General features: G+C 54.2%; 1 protein-coding gene across 4 annotated transcripts in view; it reads left to right on the top strand.

Moving 5' to 3' along the window:
* LOC111139774 (golgin A3) overlaps positions 1-17,671 on the top strand; it is a 46,329-nt gene that overhangs the window by 14,733 nt on the left and 13,925 nt on the right. For 3 of the 4 annotated variants that reach the window (XM_022492155.1, XM_022492156.1, XM_022492154.1), the window contains exons 5-15: positions 3,367-4,025; positions 4,420-4,531; positions 6,146-6,452; positions 7,803-8,005; positions 10,716-10,853; positions 12,566-12,727; positions 13,019-13,387; positions 15,011-15,088; positions 15,804-16,085; positions 16,559-16,653; positions 17,397-17,613. In XM_022492155.1, the coding sequence (XP_022347863.1) occupies positions 3,367-4,025; positions 4,420-4,531; positions 6,146-6,452; positions 7,803-8,005; positions 10,716-10,853; positions 12,566-12,727; positions 13,019-13,387; positions 15,011-15,088; positions 15,804-16,085; positions 16,559-16,653; positions 17,397-17,613 (2,622 nt within the window). The remainder of the gene's footprint in view (positions 1-3,366; positions 4,026-4,419; positions 4,532-6,145; positions 6,453-7,802; positions 8,006-10,715; positions 10,854-12,565; positions 12,728-13,018; positions 13,388-15,010; positions 15,089-15,803; positions 16,086-16,558; positions 16,654-17,396; positions 17,614-17,671) is intronic. The other variant, XM_022492157.1, reaches the window with a different exon arrangement.

Here is a 17,671-nt window from a genome sequence, read left to right as displayed (position 1 = left end):
TTATTTTAGTGGGGAGGGGGAGAGGGAGAGAGACTCTTTGGCAGCGTCCGCGCCGAGCCCGCAGCCTGAAGTGGCGCTGGATCCCACGACACTGAGATCACGATCTGAGCCGAAACCACAAGCTGGACGCTCAGCTGACGGAGCCATCCAGACGCCCTGTGTTTGTGTGTCTGTCAGTCTTTGCTTATTTTTCTGTTGGTTCTCTTTTTGTGAACATAGGTGCTATATACAGGAAATTACTCCTTTCTCATCTTTATTGCAAATTTTTTTCCCTGTTTGACATATCTTTTAACTACTTCCCTGGCATATTTTTCATTGCACATCTGTTTTAAATATTTGTAGTGAAAATTTTCTATCTTTGCTGTTACTTCTTTCAGGGCTTATGTCATATTTCAAAAGGATCTTCCCATTGGAGGAATATAAGTTAGTTCACCAGTGTTTTCTTCTTATTAAAAAAGTATAAGGTAGTATAAAAAATATTTTTATTATTTATTTATTTAATATTTTATTTATTTATTTGACAGAGAGAGCGAGAGACCACAGCAGGGGGAGCAGTAGAGGGAGAGGGAGAAGCACACTCCCCACCAAGCAGGGAGCCCGATGTGGGGCTCGATCCCACAGCCCTGGGGTCATGACCCGGGCCGAAGGCAGGCACTTAACCATCTGAGCCACCCAAGCGCTCCTAAAAAGTACCTTTAAATGTGTTTCTTTAACACGCGCTGGATGCAGGCAAGAGGCGGGGACTCCCCCCTGTGTGGGCAGCGGCGAGGCTCTCACATTGCTCTCTCCCTCAGCAGTTCCAGTGCCGCCTTGTTGCGCGGCTCCTGGAACATCGGCAAAGCCCGCTGCCCGTGGACGGATTTCTGGGCTGCATTTGGTGCCATCCGCCTGTCTCACGCTTTTCAGTTCTCGGTGGATCTGATTACTGTGGCTTTGCAGGTTGCGTTAGTATCGGGACTAGCCAGCTTATCCATTGCCCTGCACCCTGACCCTTTTCCAGCTCTTTTTGCTCATTTATTCTTCCCGTCACATCCCAGTATCATTTTGAGATGTTTCCCTTTCCCCACCTTGTCCCCTTGCCTGTCGTGATGGCACAGACTTGGTGGCATAAGCATCGGGTTGGCTGTTTCTCTGTAAGAGAAAGTCATTTTGAAAAGGCATCTGGAGGTGGCGCCTGGGGTGGCTCATTCAGTTAAGTGTCCAAGTCCTGGTTTCAGCTCAGGTTGGGATCTCCAGGTGGTGAGGTCGAGCCCCACTTCGGGCTCCGCACTCAGTGCAGAGTCAGCTGGAGATTCTCTTTCTTCCCCTCCCTCTACCCGCTCTGCCCCTCCTCTTGCTCACACATGCTCTGTCTCTCTTAAATAAATAAAATCTTTACGAAATAGCAACAAGGAACAATGTCTGCTGTCAACCTCCGTCTCCTCTCAAGGCCCTCTGGGAAGTTGTAGTTGACATAATAAATATAAGAAAAAGAAGTGGGAGATACAAATACTGAAAAAGAGGAAAAAATGTTACTATTTGTAGGTCTTGGTAATGCCTTGGAAAACTAGAGGATCAGCTGAAAAAATTAGAGTTTATTTGACAGAGCTATTCTAAAATTATTAAATTAATGATTCAGAAAATTGTCAGTTTAAGACACAAATATGAAAAATTAATAGTTATGCTAACATGACTAGTTATAAAATTAGTGGGAAAAGATAATAGTTTTAACAATAAAATAATAAAGTATCTAAGAATTAAGTTAAAATGGCAATAGGAGTGGTTTAGAATTGGGGCGCCTGGGTGGCTCAGTCAGTTAAGAGTCTGCCTTCGGCTCAGGTCATGATCTCGGGGTCCTGGGGTTGAGCCCACGTCAGACTCCCTGCTCAGCGGGGAGTCCGCTTCTCCCTCTCCCTCTGCCTGCTGCCCCCCTGCTTGTGCTCCTTCTGTCTCTGACAAATAAATACATAAAATCTCTAAAAAAAAATAGTTTAGAATTTAGATGAATCCTACATATCTTCCTTTGTTGAGAAATGTGCAAGCTGGTATGAATAAATGGAAGCAGCTTGTTATCCCTAAGTAATTATAAATCTAAGGTGGTTGTCACTCAGCAGGGTTGTTTTTTTTTTTTTTTTTTTTAAAGATTTTATTTATTTATTTGACAGAGAGAGATCACAGCAGACAGAGGCAGGCAGAGAGAGAGAGAGAGGGAAGCAGGCTCCCTGCTGAGCAGAGAGCCCGATGCGGGACTCGATCCCAGGACCCTGGGATCATGACCTGAGCCGAAGGCAGTGGCTTAACCCACTGAGCCACCCAGGCGCCCCAGGGTTGTTTTTTTTTTAAGATTTTATTTAGTTATTTGAGAGAGAGAGTGAGCAAGAGAGAGCATGAGCTGGAATGGGGCAGAGGGAGAGGAAGAAGCAGACCCCCCACTGAGCAGGGAGCCCGATGCAGGACTTGATCCCAGGACCTGGGGATCATGACCTGCGCTGAAGGCAGACGCTTAATGACTGAGCCCCCCCCAGACATCCCAGCCGGGCTTTTTGTAACTTGAACATTTTCGGGGTGCCTGGTGGCTCGGTTGAGCATCTAACTCTTTTTTTTTTTTTTTTAAGATTTTATTTATTTATTTGACAGAGATCACAAGTAGGCAGAGAGGCAGGCAGAGAGAGAGAGAGAGAGAGAGAGAGAGGGAGGGAAGCAGGCTCCCTGCTGAGCAGAGAGCCTGATGCGGGACTCGATCCCAGGACCCTGAGATCATGACCTGAGCTGAAGGCAATGGCTCAACCCAGGCACCCGAGCATCTGACTCTTGATCTCAGCTCAAATCATGATCTCAGGGTCATGAGTTTGAGCCCTGTTTGGGCTCCACACAGGGCATGAATCTTACTTAAAAAATAATAATAACTTGAGGGATGCTGGGTGGTTCAGTAGGTCAATTGTCTGCTTTCCGCTCAGGTCATGATCCCAGGGCCCTGGGATCGAGTCCCACATCGGGCTCCTTGCTCAGCGGGGTGCCTGCTTCTCCCTGTGCCTGCATGCCCTCCCTCCCTCTTCCTCTGTCTCTTTGACAACTGAATAAGCAAAATCTTTAAAAAATAGTAGTAACAGCTTGAACATTTCAGATCTGTTGAGAAAAGTGAGTGCAGGAGGACTGTTAGGACAGTCTCATAATAGCAGGGTCACGGGGAGGGACTTGGTCTGGCAGAAATTTTAAGACGATGCCAAGTGACAGTTATGAGAGTTGTGTGCCGGGACCTGCGACTGGGTGCGGAGCTGGTGTGCTGAGGGTTTGCACAGGGAGCGTGCTTGGTGCAGCCTTCCTGGCCGGCAGAATTGAACACGCCTTGTCGCTTTTCAACATCGTCTCTATACTTTTCTTTCTCAGTCCAGTCAGCCTGCGGCTAGAACGAGACTGTCCAGCACACTCGACCCGGAACTCATGCTGAACCCAGAGGCCTTGCCCCGGGCCAGTGCTGTGGCCCTGACGAAGGAGTATTCCTTCCTGCGCACCAGTGTCCCTCGAGGCCCAAAGGTGGGCAGCTTAGGGCTCCTGACACATCCTAAGGGGAAGAAAAGTTCCAAGTCAAGCAAAATTCGGTCTCTGGCTGATTATAAAACAGAAGACGCAGGTTCCAGGAGTTCTGGCGGAGACGTGCCTACTGCAGACTGTGCCGGGGGCTCTCTGAAGCAGAACCGCAGCAGTGTGGCATCCGTGGTGTCGGAGGTTAGTTTGTGTCCCGAGGCCGAGGACCACCTGGAGAATGTGTCCCTGACGGGTGACAACACGTCTGAGGCCGACGGGAACGAAAGCGACAGCTCCTCCCACAGCAGCGTCTCTACCCGCGGTACGTGCGGGCTTCTGGTGACCACCGTGGGCACTCGAGAAGACTCCTATGTGGTCAATGGCCAAGAGATGGCCACTGGTGCGCTGGGCCAGTTCCCCTCCATCACGGATGTCCTCCAGGCCGCAGCCGCCGAGCACCAAGACCGGGGACAGGAGGTCAATGGGGAGACGCGGAGTCGGACAGACAGCATCTCCAGCAGGTGGGTGCCGCCTGCAGACCGCCCCTCCGCTGCTGGGGCTGCCGGACAGCGCTGTTCTGCCCTCCTGGTTACGTGCCTCGTCTTCCCCATTTCACTTCCACGCAGCTCTGTTGCCTTGTAAGAGACGGAGTAGGGCAGTAGCTTTTCCGTTATTAAGATATGGTGTTTTCCAGCATTTGTGCAGACGTGTCTCTGAGACTGCCCGGTGCCTCCCTGGGCTGCCGTTTCAGCGGGGGCGTTCCAGCTCCACGGGGGTGTGTATTGGTAGCATTCGTAAGGGCTCTAGTGCTTCACTCAGATCTTGTAACTTACTGAAAAAAACATGGGGGAAGAGGAGTGGTGTGAGGAGCCCTGCGACGTCAGGCTCCTGATGCTCCGTGCCCTCGTCCCACAGCGTGTCCCTGGAGAGCTCTGCCACCGAGACCCATGATGCCATGCTGCAGGCCCTTAAAGACAAGATGAGGCTCGAAGGGCAGCTGGAGGCGCTGTCTGCAGAGGCCAGTCAGGTAACGGGCGCGCTCGGCGGGCCGCTGTGCTCTGGGAGGGGTGTGCAACGCCCAGCGGTTATGTGCGGTTGTGCACACGTCTCACAGCGGCACCCAGGGCTTCTGTGTCCTCTCCCTTTGTCTGCGTTCTTTGTCAGCCTCAGCGAGAAGTGCCCTCGTTTCCCCTCCAGCTGCGTGCCTCAGTTTCCCCTGGATCCCTGTCCGAACCCTGACCTAACAGTCCTGTGGCGGATTTCACTTTCCTGGCATGGTGAAACTGTCGTCTTTGTCCCTTTAATTCTCTTTGCTATGGCTTCTGCTTTTCCTGATGTGAATTTTGCTGTTTTCTCTTTGTTTCCATCCCTTAATTTTCAGTTTCCCCATGGACAGTGAATCTGCTCAGTAGCGTCCGGCTCTCTAGGTTCGGGGTGGAGAGCAGGGGGCACACGCGGGCTCAGAGGTGGTGTTGTGGCTGCAGGTGTGTTTGAGTATGGGGCGCAGGGTGCGCCTCTCATGCCTGATGTGTTTTGCGTGACGTGGGCCTGGGACACAGACTGACCCCTCCCTACGTAGACCCATGTCGGTGGGGGAGGTGCGTGCTGGGAATGAAGGTGAATTTTGGCGGCCCGTGACTGGCGGTCCATCCCTCTTTGGAATATCATCTCATCAGTGCACTTCTGCTTCACCTGCACGTTCAAGCCCACGAATGATGTCGGAACCTTTGTTTGCTTTTACTGTACTGTGCCTCCTTTTCCTCCTGGGATACTGATTTGCTCTTCAGTTGTGTGAATTGTGACGGGTGTGATCCTTTGTGGCTTTTCTGTAAAAATCCAAATTCTTCCTGCAAACTCTCCCTGCTTTTGCTCAGATAACTCGATTTTCTTGGGTATTTGTTCTTCTGTTTGTTGAATTTGATGTTTGTCTTCCCGATGTTGGTTTCTTCTCGTGTGTGTTGACGCGCATTTGTATGCCCATTTTTGCATTTTGGAATTCCTGTCCATGCCCCGATAGACTCATTTTCGGATAGGCAGGAGATGCCAATGGCACATGGGGCCTGTGCCCTTCCCTTGTTGTCTCTTGGACGTTCTCTGCTGCCCTGGGGCCTAGGGCTTGTCAAGGCCCCACCTTCCCTCTTACCTCTTGCTTTATCCTACACACAGCATCCCTGTGGTTCCTCCTGTGCTTTGCGCCCCGCGGCCCTGGCCGGAGCCCCTCAGAGCCCTTTTTGTGTAGTGGGAGGCAGTCTTTCCCTGCAGGCGTGTTGCGCTTGGTGTCGTGGGCTCCCTCAGCACTCCCGGTCATCTTTCTTCGTGTGTATGCGTGTGCACGCTAGTGCACTTGTTTTCTGAACAGTTGTGTTTTCCAACATCCTTGCGGACGAGCAGGTGCCAGCATAGTTGGGGCACTCCTGTGCAGAAAGTGAGCAGACTGCGTGGTTGCCCCTCCCGCCCCTTCGGCCTGTTTGAAGAACCAGCCTTCTTTGGGGAGAGCCGTCGTGGTAGAGCAGCCGAAAGCTTAGGAGTCACGGCGCTTTCCCCTCTGTGTCTCGCTCGTTCATCCTGGCGGCCCTCTTACTGCACGGGGTGGAAGTGGCTCGTTTTCTGAGAGTCCGTTTCCGGCTGGGGGTCTTCGCAGGCGCTTAAAGAGAAGGCAGAGCTGCAGGCGCAGCTCGCCGCGCTGAGCACAAGGCTGCAGGCGCAGATGGAGCACAGCCACAGCAGCCAGCAGCGGCAGGACTCGCTCAGCTCGGAGGTGGACACCCTGAAGCAGTCTTGCTGGGACCTGGAGCGAGCAATGACCGACCTGCAGAACATGCTGGAAGCCAAGAACGCCAGCCTGGCGTCGTCCAACAGCGACCTGCAGGTGGCGGAGGAGCAGTACCAGAGACTCACGGCCAAAGTGGAGGAGATGCAGAGACACATCCTCAGTAAGGACAGCACAGGTGAGCGCTCCCGGCCCGGCCCACAGCGGTTCTGCTCCTTAACCCTCGCAGAGGCTTCCCGAAAGCTGTGATCCGACTGCGGGCGGAGTTCGGCTCCTCTGCTCTGGGGACTGACCTGTTCCACTATACGCTGAGAGGTGTTGTAGTCCTGCTGATTTATGTACAGGCTGCACACTTCTCTAAAGTAAATACTGGTTTTGGTTGAGTGCACGGAATTCTGTATGTTTTTGCACATGCGGCAAAGGGGAACTTTTAAGTCTGGCTTGCAAAGCCTGCCCTGACCGGGCTCGCTGGGTGACAGAGCTGGCCGGGAGGCACTCGCACAGTCGGAGCCGAGGGCGTGGCTGCTGCGGTCTGGCCCGGGGCTGCCTTTCCAAAACACCCCCACTCTGATCTCTGAAACGCATCCGGCCCCAGGGATGTCTGATAAGGGATCGTGGATCCTCTTAAACTCTCACTTTTGTTTGTTTTTTAAGTGGGAAAGGTCTTTTGAATGGTGAGTGTTTTCTTAAATGTTGGGTATAATTTTAGTTTTGTTTGTAGTGTGCTTTGGGTTATTGTGACTTCCCGTCTCCTCCTTTCCTCCCCTCCCGCCCTTGTCAGTGTTAAGAGTTGGCCATATCAGCACACCATCGGGTTTTAGTGGAATTAGCAGCAGATACCATTCTGTTTATTGACACAGGTGCCACCAGGCTGTTTGAAGACCAGAGTCCTAACACCTGCAGTGGCTTTGTGGACACACAGTTGACCCTCAGTGTCCATGGATCCCTAATTGTGAATCCCCCGGCTCACTCAGATCTGGCTGTAGCCCCCCAGAGCAGTACTGCGCTCGGTCACTCGAAAGCAGGAGCGCTCTGTGCGAGGTGCGAGCAGCCCAGCGCGCTCCCTCCCAGCTGAGCAGGTGCCCTCGTACAGTTTAGCATCACCTCCTTTGCATCTTTGTGCTTTTTAGGGTGGTTTTACAATTTAAAATGAACTCCAGACACTGTTGTGTGCTCTTAGTGCGAGGAGTCTGTGATGTGTTTCGTGGAGAAGATCCGTGTGTTAGGTGAGCTTCGTTCAGGCCTGAGTTAGTTGCTGTTGGCTGTGAGTTCAGTGTCGGTGAGTCAACAGTACAGAGTGAACGAGGCGCCTTTAACACGTACACACACACGAAACAAGGTTGTGTATTGATCAGCTGACCCGTTTCCCCCCGGGGAGCCGCGGTTCAGCACCCACGATGGCAGCGTGGAGAGAGTCAGCCGTGTTTCTCGCTCTGCCGAGCGCCTGGCTCTGCTCGGCGTCTCCGTGCCGAGCCGCAGGCTCTCCTGTGCGCAGCAGGTGCCTGAGCCGCTCTGCTTTTGCTTTCAGTGCATGACCTGCGGCAGCAGATGGCGGCCCTGCAGAGCCAGCTCCGGCAGGTGCAAGGGGAGCGCGCAGCTCTGAGCAGCAAGCTGAAGGCGTCCCAGGCCGAGATCGCCTCTCTGCAGCATGTCCGGGAGTGGTACCAGCAGCAGCTCGCCCTGGCCCAGGAGGCCCGGGTCAGACTGCAGGGAGAGATGGCCCACATCCAGGTATGGCGCCTGATGTGTCTTGGGTGGAACAGTTGCCTTTTTCCTCAATTAAAAAGTCTTCCTATTTTTAGATTTTATGGATACATTTTTTTTTTTTAATGTAACAGGTTGGTCTTTCTGGGGGTTTTTTGTTTTTGTTTTTGTTTTTTAAGATTTTATTTATTTGACACAGAGAAAGAGATCACAAGTAGGCAGAGAGAGAGAGGGAAGCAGGCTCCCCGCTGAGCAGAGAGCCCGATGTGGGGCTCGATCCCTGGACCCTGAGATTATGACCTGAGCCGAAGGCAGAGGCTTAACCCACTGAGCCACCCAGGCGTCCTTATGGATACATTTTTGAGAACTCTGTTGCCCGCTCATCCAGCTTACACCCTGTCCTGCGGGGCAGCCACCCTCCATGACCTTCCGATCCCAGGAGTCTTTCAGCTTCTATTTGCACATTTTTAATTCTGAAGTCCCCTCTCTGGAATTCCTGTTACCGAAGCTGTGATGAGTCCCCCCCCAGAGGAGGGGGGCTGGCATTGTTTGAATCCAGCTCAGCCCGGTGTCTGCCTGGGTCTCAGGGCTCGCACACCAGCTCCTATGCCCTGGTCACTGCCCTCCTGGGTCATTGTTGACACGCACAGAGCACAGCATGTGTCACCTCCTGGTTGGAGTTTCACTGGCTCCAGCTGCTTGGGCACCAGGTCTGTCCCGCATGAATACTCTGAATGTTTCTCTCTGTTTTGTTGGGGGTGCAGGCGTGTCAGCCTCAGAGTCTGCACGAGGAGTGGGGGAGCGGGTGACCATCCAGGCCCATGGAGTAACACTGGGTCCTTTTCCTCGAGGCCTCTCCCTCTGGGCCCGCTGTGCTCCAGAGGCGCTCGGGATGGCAGGCAAGTGCCTGAGATGCACTTTGCTCCACATCTTGGTGCTTTAGACTGATTAGATCGTGAGGATGACGAATGGTGCCTTGGTGCCTCTTTTTGAATTCAGCTACAGGTTTTATTCTCTCTCCCTTTCTTTTGTCTTTTCTTCAGATAAAATATTAGAGGTTAGTTAAAACTTATTTATTAAGGGGGCGCCTGGGTGTCTCAGTGGGTTGAGCCTCTGCCTTTGGCTCATGTCGTGATCTCAGGGTCCTGGGATCAAGCCCCACATCGGGCTCTCTGCTTAGCAGGGAGCCTGCTTCCCCTTGTCTCTCTGCCTGACGCTCTGCCTACTTGTGATTTCTCTCTGTCAAATAAATAAATAAAAATCTTAAAAAAAAAAAAAAAAGAATCCCTGGCACAGATGTTTAAAAAAAAAACCAAAAATAAACAAAAAAACACTTATTTATTAAGTAGAAGATATAAAGTACTAACTCCACCAAATGCTCTTAAAAAAACACACACAAAATCTAAAGTCTGTGAATACATGACATAGAAGTATTCTTAAATTTGTGTTCCATGTATTTTAAGCCAAAGGACCATACGGATAAGCATTTATTCTACTTACAACATACATGGAAATCACTGTGCAAGTTAATGCAAGCTTGAAGTGACAGTCATTTATACAAGGCATAAATGCATATTTAAAGGCATATTTAAAGAAGCTACATTTATGTATCTTGACATAAGACAGAAGTGGAGGGAGGGCCCCAGGCAGTGGAGTCTAAGAGCCAAGACTGTGTTTTCTCAGATACCTTGGGAACCCAGGGTCAGCATTCCTGATTAGGAAGGTGAAGGCATTTCCTCCTTTCCCTGCTAACATAGAAATGTTGCCAGGCACATTCAAGAGGCAGGACAGAGCAGGGTGGTCTTTTCTCTTTCATTGCCTTAGAACACAGTCCCAGCAAATGGTGCCTCCTCCTCTGCTCTGGGTAGCTTCCAGTTAGACCCCAGCATTCACAACTTCTGGTCACATCCGCATCTCACAAGTCAAGAAGTGTCCACATTAGATCTGGAAGTAATGTGCGGGAAAATCCAGTCACAGACCCCTGTTCCCTCAGGGCTTCTCTTTCCTGAGCCCCCTCTCGGGGCTGGCATGCTGTGCTGGATACCTTCTGTGTGAGAGACGGTGGGTCAGGGGAGGCCTGACTGTGTGACAGCCAGGGGTCAGCCTGGCCGGTATCTCAGACAGGCACTGAGAGGGCAGGGCATGAGATGTATCTGGTCCTAGTTGGTTACGTCATTTTTTTTTAAGATTTTATTTATTTAATTGACAGAGAAGATCACAAGTAGGCAGAGAGAGAGGGAAGCAGGCTCCCCACAGAGCAGAGAGCCCAATGCAGGGCTCGGTCCCAGGACCCTGGGATCACGACCTGAGCCAAAGGCAGAGACTTTAACCCACGGAGCCACCAGGCGCCCCTTGGTCAGGTCATTTTTGGGGCAGATTCCAATCCCTGCTGTCCTGTAACCAGATGAGGCCCCTCAGCCCTGGGCTGACACGTACACCTTCACTGAGAACGTTCGTGTAGGTCTTGCAACAAAGTGCATAGCCTTGGGGGAATTGACCCCTGACCTCGGAACTGCCGGCCTGCCCCTCTTAGGCACAGCAGCCCAGGTGGTCCAGGTGTCAGGGTGAGTGACAGGAGGGTGGGCCGTGAGCCCTGTGTGGTGGGGTCCTGGGGAACAGCTTCCCCCAGGGGCCATCGCTGGGTAGGGACCCTCCCTATCCGGCCTCAGGGATAGCCCAGTCTGCACTTGAGCGTGAAATCTGGCCACTTTGTACCTTGTGGAATTTTTCTTTGAAGGTTGGACAGATGACCCAGGCAGGCCTCCTGGAGCACCTGAAACTTGAGAACGTATCCCTGTCGCAGCAGCTGACGGAAACACAGCAGAGGTCCATCAAGGAGAAGGAGCGCATTGCTGTCCAGCTGCAGGGCATCGAGGTGAGGGCTCTGCGTTCCGGGACCTCAGCCTGTTGCTGTTCGTCTGGGGTTGGGGCTTCGTTTTCACGCTGGTCAAGGTTCAAGTTGACAAACACGCGGACATAAACACTGACCTTGTGTATGCTTACATTCAAGGGTCTTTTAAGCTAACCTTTAGGACAAGTGGCAGTGATTTCAGGTTGGGGACTCTGACCCTCACATTCACGGGAAGCTCCTGTGTCTCTCTGATCTGAGCTGCTGGCGCTGACTTGTCTTCGGCTCTCCCACGTGGGCCTTGCACTTGGGCAGGGGTTGGGGCCGGCTGGCAGGTGGGGGCAACAGTTCAGCATGTTGGATCTCAGAAGGCCTCATAGGAACAAGTATTTTCTTATCTCTGTGCTCTCTGCTTGTGTCCTCTTTAACCCCCACAGCCACACGCCTGAGTTAGGACAGGACCGGCTGCCTCCACAGATTATGCCCGGGGTGGTGGGAGCAGCAGCTTTGACTGGTCTCCTCAGCTCTGAGACCCCATATGGTGTCTTACCTTCTCTGAGCCTTGTTCCCTTGTTCTATGAAATGAGGGTGATAACGCGTACTCGACAGGCTTGTCGGGGACGGTGCACAGCATCTGGGCAGCGTGTGGCCTGGCAGTTGTGTGCCAAGGATGTGGAAAGACGGTGTCCTGGGACTGTGGCCCCTCCTCTGTCTCCCACCTCTCTGCACACACCCGTGTCCTCACGGGTGACGAGGGTGATGGGGGATCATTGTGGCATAGCAGGCATCTGCTACAAGGGCTCAGCACCAAGGAACTGAAAGAACTTTAAATTATAAACTGATGTTTTTCCCTGAGAAATACATCTACGTGTTGGGTCTTGTCTACATGATCACACCGTAAGGAATGCGATGTTTGTCTCACAGCCCTCCTGTGGTTTCACCAACTGAGTAAGAGTGTTCCCAGTAGGGGAGCCTGGGCGGCTCAGGTCATGATCCCATGGTCCTGGGATTGAGCCCCACATTGGGCTCCCTGCTAGGCAGGAAGCCTGCTTTTCCCTTTTCCATTTTCCCTCCTTGTGTTCCCTCTCTCCCTTGTTCTCTCTGTCAAATAAATAAAATCTTAAAAAAAAAAAAAAATGTTCCCAGTATCCCTTCCCCAACACAGGGATGCTCTATAGCCTGTCCTTGCCTTAGAGGCAGGCAGGGGTCGCTCATCACTTTATCCCATTTCTTTTTTTTTTTTTTTTTTTTTTTTGGTGAGGAGATGTATTTTATTTAAAGATTTTATTTATTTACTTAATAGACAAGAGATCACAAGTAGGCAGAGAGGCAGGCAGCGGGCGGGGGGAAGCTGGCTCCCCGCTGAACAGAGAGCCCTATGCGGGACTCAATCCCAGGACTCCGGGATCATGATCCAAGCCGAAGGTAGAGGCTTTAACCCACTGAACCACCCAGGCACCCCTTTTATCCCATTTCTTCAAGCTGGTCTTCTGCTCACTTTGACCCAGTCGGCCCGGGCGTCAGCAGAGGGAATCGTGGGCCAGAAAGTGGGTGAGGCGGCCTCTCTCTTGGGCAGCAGGAGGTCACCAGCCTTGGGCCTCTGTGTCCCTTGGCTCCTCAGTGTGCGGGTCGAGGACAGGACAGTGATATGAATGAGGATTTCCCACTCAGTCTGCTGTGGTTGTCAGGTTATCCTGATAGTGTTTTTCTTTTTTAAAAACACTGTTTTCTGTGCTCAGGCCGACATGTTGGACCAGGAAGCTGCCTTCGTGCAGATTCAGGAGGCAAAGACGATGGTGGAGGAGGACCTGCAGCGGAGGCTGGAGGAGTTTGAGGACGAGAAGGAGCAGCTGCAGAAGGTGGCGGCCTCGGCGGCGTCCCTGGAGCAGCGGTTGGAGCAGGCAAGCGCCCACCGTGCCTTTTATGGCTGCCCCGGTGCTGCACACGGCCCGTCCTCGCCTGGCTGGCCTCGCTGCCCACGTTGGGGCCAGTGTCTGTTGAATCCGTTACCATGTCTCCTCAGCAGTCCGGCTGTTGCTGCACACCTGGCCGGGTGGTTGACTCCTGTGTTCTTCCACCCCAGAACTTTCCATATGGAACACTGACCCCAAAGCGCCCTGAACACACTCTCGGAGCAGGGGCAGGGTTTTCGTTGCAGGGCAGTCCTTGTGAATTGAGTTCCTATTTTCCAGGTGAATCTGACTTTGCAGCAACGGGACCAGCAGCTTGCGGTGTTACAGCAGGAGCACCTCGACCTGCTGAGGCAGCTCACCGCGACACAGGAGACGTTGCAGGCCCGGGAGCAGTCCCTCGGTGACCTGCAGATGCGCTACGACGAGCTGCACGCCCGGCTGGAGGAGCTGCAGGGGGAGGCCGCCTCCAGGGATGACACCATCCGCTTCCTGCAAAATGAGAAGATCGTCTTAGAGGTGGCTCTGCAGGCAGCCAGGAGTGGCAGGGAGGAACTGGACAGAGGAGCCAAGCGCTTGGAGGAGGGCACCGAGGAGACATCGCAGGTTTTAGAGCAGTTGAGGCAAGAGTTGGCCGTGAAGTCCAGCCAGGTAATGCACTTTGCTGCCATTCTGTGATGAGTTGCGGTTACATGGAAGGACCGGTGCTGGCTGCTGGCTCCTTTGTTGGAGCACCTTGTCTCATAAACACGGAAGAACGCTTCTAGCCCAGGACCCAGGGCTCGGGTGGCGGGGGGAACCATACCAGCAGGCCGTGTGCTTCCCTCCAACTGCTGGGGATGTAGGTGCTGAGGGCTGGGAAACCGTGTCGTGTTCGGTGCTGTGAAAGTAATCTGCCGAAGGGCACCTGAGGGGCTCAGTCGGTTAAGTCACTCTTGACTTTGGCTCCGGTCCTGATCTCAGGGTCATGGGATTGAGTCCCTCACTGAGCTCCACACTCAGCATGGAGTCTGCATGTCCCCCCACCCACCCCAGATTTCAAGCACACGTGCTCTCTCTCTGTCTCTTGCTCTTAAACAAGGCTTAAATAAATTTTAGAAAGAAAGGGGGGCGCCTGGGTGGCTCAGTAGGTTAAGCCTCTGCCTTCGGCTCAGGTCATGATCCCAGGGTCCTGGGATCGAGCCCCACCTCGGACTCTCTGCTTGGCGGGGAGCCTGCTTCCTCCTCTCTCTCTGCCTGCCTCTCTGCCTACTTGTGATTTCTCTCTCTCTCTCTGTCAAATAAATAAGTAAAATCGTAAAAAAGAGAGAGAAAGAAAAAGAAATCCACCAAGAAACCCCAGTTTCTGTCCACAGATGATGTGGAACTCAGACGTGGATAAAGTTGCGTGGAGGGTTTGGATTTTCTCTGCTGCCTGCCCATAGTGGAGCCCCCTGGACATGTGGCACGGTGGTCGTGTGTCCACGGGTGAGGGCGGGAGACGCGAAGGGTCCAGGCACATATGCACATGAGCTAGCATGCCACTCCGGGGAGCTGTTACGCTAACAGCGTGACGTGACCTGACGTAGGCGAACGTTAACAAACAGCACGAGGGGGGTGCCTGGATGGCTCAGTGGGTTAAAGCCTCTGCCTTCGGTTCAGGTCATGATCCCAGGGTCCTGGGATCGAGCCTCGCATCGGGCTCTCTGCTCAGCAGGGAGCCTGCTTCCTCCTCTCTCTCTCTCTGCCTGCCTCCCTGCCAACTTGTGGTCTCTGTCTGTCAAATAGGTAGATAAAATCTTAAAAAAAAAAAACAAACAAAACAGCACAAGGAAGGTGCAGCGATGCGGGCAGCAGTATTGCGGCAGGAACAGTTCGCCTTTAGATCGCTCTCTTGAGCATCGAGGATGAGGAGATTGGTGGCGGGTTTCCCTCTGGGATGTAAAGTCCAGGGAGCCTGTGTTTCCTCTGCCAGCACTGCCCTGGGACCTGTCACTTTTCAGACAAGACATGAAGGCACGTCGAGAAGCAGTGGGGGCGTAGTTTGGGGGATTGCAGGGACCTTCAGGTTGAGGCTGAATTTGCTCTTACTGTCAGCTCAGTAAGAGGGATTCCAGCTCTGACCCCTGAAAAGTGTGGAGACACGGGGTTTGGGACACTGTCACACTGGAGTCTTGCCTGTGTTGCTGTCTGCTCGCTGGTGGGTTCACTGTGGACTGAGACAGGCGGGAGCGGGCGCCGGCCTCCCTGGGAGCAGAGCGGCCTCAGTGACGGCTGCGCTCGTGTCCTTTGCAGGTGGAGCACTTACAGCAGGAGGCCGCCACCCTGAAGAAGCAGACACAGAAGATAAAGGAGCAGTTTCTTCAACAAAAGGTAAAAACATGTTGGTTTTCCTTATGCACAGCAAGTGTGTGACAAAAAATGCCGTGTGGCTTAATCATTTCTCCAGAACAAAACTGGTCAAGTGGGAAGCAATGTTAGACCCGCAGGCTTGTTTTTAGCTGCTCTCTCATCCCTCCCGTTCTACGGTCTTCAGTCAGGGACGGCTTCAGAGTAGGGTCGGCATCTGTGGTGTGGATCTTGGTCCTCTGTCCTCTCAGAGGGCATGAGCTGGGCTACGACAAAGACTGACTTTCCCGTTAGCGCGTCTCGCAGATACGACACCCTGCTCTAGCGCTGTAGTAGGTCCTGGCCCATGCGGAGGGCGGGGGCTCACGTAGCATGGGAGCGGAGCCCGTGCGGCTGTTGGAGGAAGGAATGCCAAGTGTGGCTTGCACCAGTGTTTTGAGGAAGGCCGACCCGAGGGAGTTAGACGTGGTTCTGGAGTTTGTTGCTGGGACGCCAGCAGGGGGAGGACCCAGCGGAAGCGTGGCCATGTGGCTGAGCGGGAGCAGTTGCCCGGGCCCCAGGGAAGGGGAGGCCACCAGGTGACCCTGTGCGCATCTCCCAGACGTGCTCAGATGCTGAGGTGACGCTGTGCCTCAGCTAATTGTGTCCTGGAGCTGGTGAAACGCGTTGTCCGTAGTGCAAGACGTGGCATGCCGTGTACCAGCAGTGAGCCCTTCCGCTGAAGGAGGCTGCGCGTCAGCTCTGTCTTGTCGGGCAGGTGATGGTGGAGGCCTATCGGCGGGACGCCACCTCCAAAGACCAGCTCATCGGTGAGCTGAAGGCCACGAAGAAGAGGCTTGACTCGGAGCTGAAGGAGCTGAGGCAGGAGTTAATTAAGCTTCAAGGGGAGAAGAAGTCCGTGGAGGTGGAACACGTGCGCTTGCAGAAGGAGATGTCCCACGTCCACCAGCAGATGGCCGACCTCGAAGGGCATCTCCAGTCGGCACAGAGGGAGCGCGACGAGATGGAGGCACACTTGCAGGTGGGACGCGTTTGACTTCAGGGTTTGGCCAGATGTGCCTTGGGGTCTGTTGTGCAGGGTAGAGGGCAGGACAGCCTGGAACAAGTCCCTCTTGGAGTTCCCATCCTAGAAGGACAGGCAGACAGACAGGTTCCTCACTGGAGACAGCACCAGGCTGGAGGCCGTCAGCCATTGATAGTTCACTCCAGCAGGCGCTGGGAGGGGCCCTGGGGGGCTCGGGGAGGGCTGCTCCCTCGGGGACTGCGGGCGGAGCCTCGGGCAGAGGCTGACCTGGCCATTCCCCGCAGCGCTCTGGACAGCTCTAGCGTGATCGCTTATATAGAGAGCGAACCTCTGTCAGGGTCCTTCAGAGCCTTAGTGCTTGACGGTGGCCATGGACCAGCAACGCTGAGCCACGAGAGTCTGGTCCTGGGAAGCAGGCTGCAGGGGAGGGCTTTGCTCTGCTCACTTTCTTTTCTCCCCTTTTTCGGAAGTCTTTGCAGTTTGATAAAGAGCAGATGGTAGCGCTTACGGAGGCCAATGCGGTGCTCAAGAAGCAGATCGAAGAGCTGCAGCAAGAAGCCACCAAGTACGTGCGCCCGAGCCATGCGGGGGCGGAAGGGGTGGGCGCAGGCGGCCCCGAGCCCTGTCGGGGACACACAGCAGCTGAGGGCCGGGGGACCCCGAACATGCCATCAGTGGAGCCCTTGCCCAGGAGAGGCAACACAGGATCCACTTGGAGGCAGCCGGGGAAGTCAGATTGCAAAGCTAAGGCCGGAGGGCGAACCCCGCCCTGCTTCGTGGCTGCCCGGGGTTCACAGGCACAGCCCTGTGTGTGTGTGTGTTCCACGGCAGGTGCACGTGGCAGCCCCGGCCCCTCCCTGGTCCCCCCGCAGGGCTGACGTGTGTGTAGCCCTCCTGCTGCGCGTGCGCACTCAGTAGCTTTTTGGGGCCTTTAACGTCTGTGGCGTCTCGTGTCCTGCACGACCTTACTTTCGTCGCCGGAGGTTACCTGTGAGCTGCACTGTTGGGTTTATTACTGCTGCTCCGAGCACTGGGCGTGTGTGTCTGCGAGGACAGCAGCGTTCTCTGTATTCCATGAGGTCACTGGAGCGGCTCTGAGAGGGGAGCAGGACGGAAGGAGGTGCAGTGCTAGGCTCTGGGGGGGATGTTGCCACCGGCCCTGTCTGGGGGATTGGGTCTGGGGGGAGCAGCAGCTAGCCAGGGTGGGGCTACGGGCGGGTGAGGACCAGCCTTTCCTTGTGCCGGCGCCAGGGCGTCTTGTTGGGAGTGAGCTCGGGCTCCTTCTCTGTCCTGCCTGCCGCACCCCAGGGCCATCACGGAGCAGAAGCAGAGAATGAAACGGCTGGGCTCAGACCTGAGCAGCGCTCAGAAGGAGATGAAGACCAAGCACAAGGCCTACGAGAACGCGGTGGGCATCCTCAGCCGCCGTCTGCAGGAGGCCCTCGCAGCCAAGGAGGCGGCAGAGGCAGAACTGAGCCAGCTGAGAGCCCAGGTGGCCGGCGGTGGCAGCGACCTCCCTCTGCACGTGGGTAACCCATCTGCTCCTGGCTGGGGTGCCAGGTGTGCAGACTCAGTACTGGGGA

Source organism: Enhydra lutris, unplaced genomic scaffold (genome assembly GCF_002288905.1).
Source record: "Enhydra lutris kenyoni isolate GAN:26980312 unplaced genomic scaffold, ASM228890v2 scaffoldscaffold117, whole genome shotgun sequence".
NCBI lineage: Eukaryota > Metazoa > Chordata > Mammalia > Carnivora > Mustelidae > Enhydra > Enhydra lutris.
Note: the sequence above shows the minus strand (reverse complement) of the source record. Positions and strands in the feature narration are given on the sequence as shown.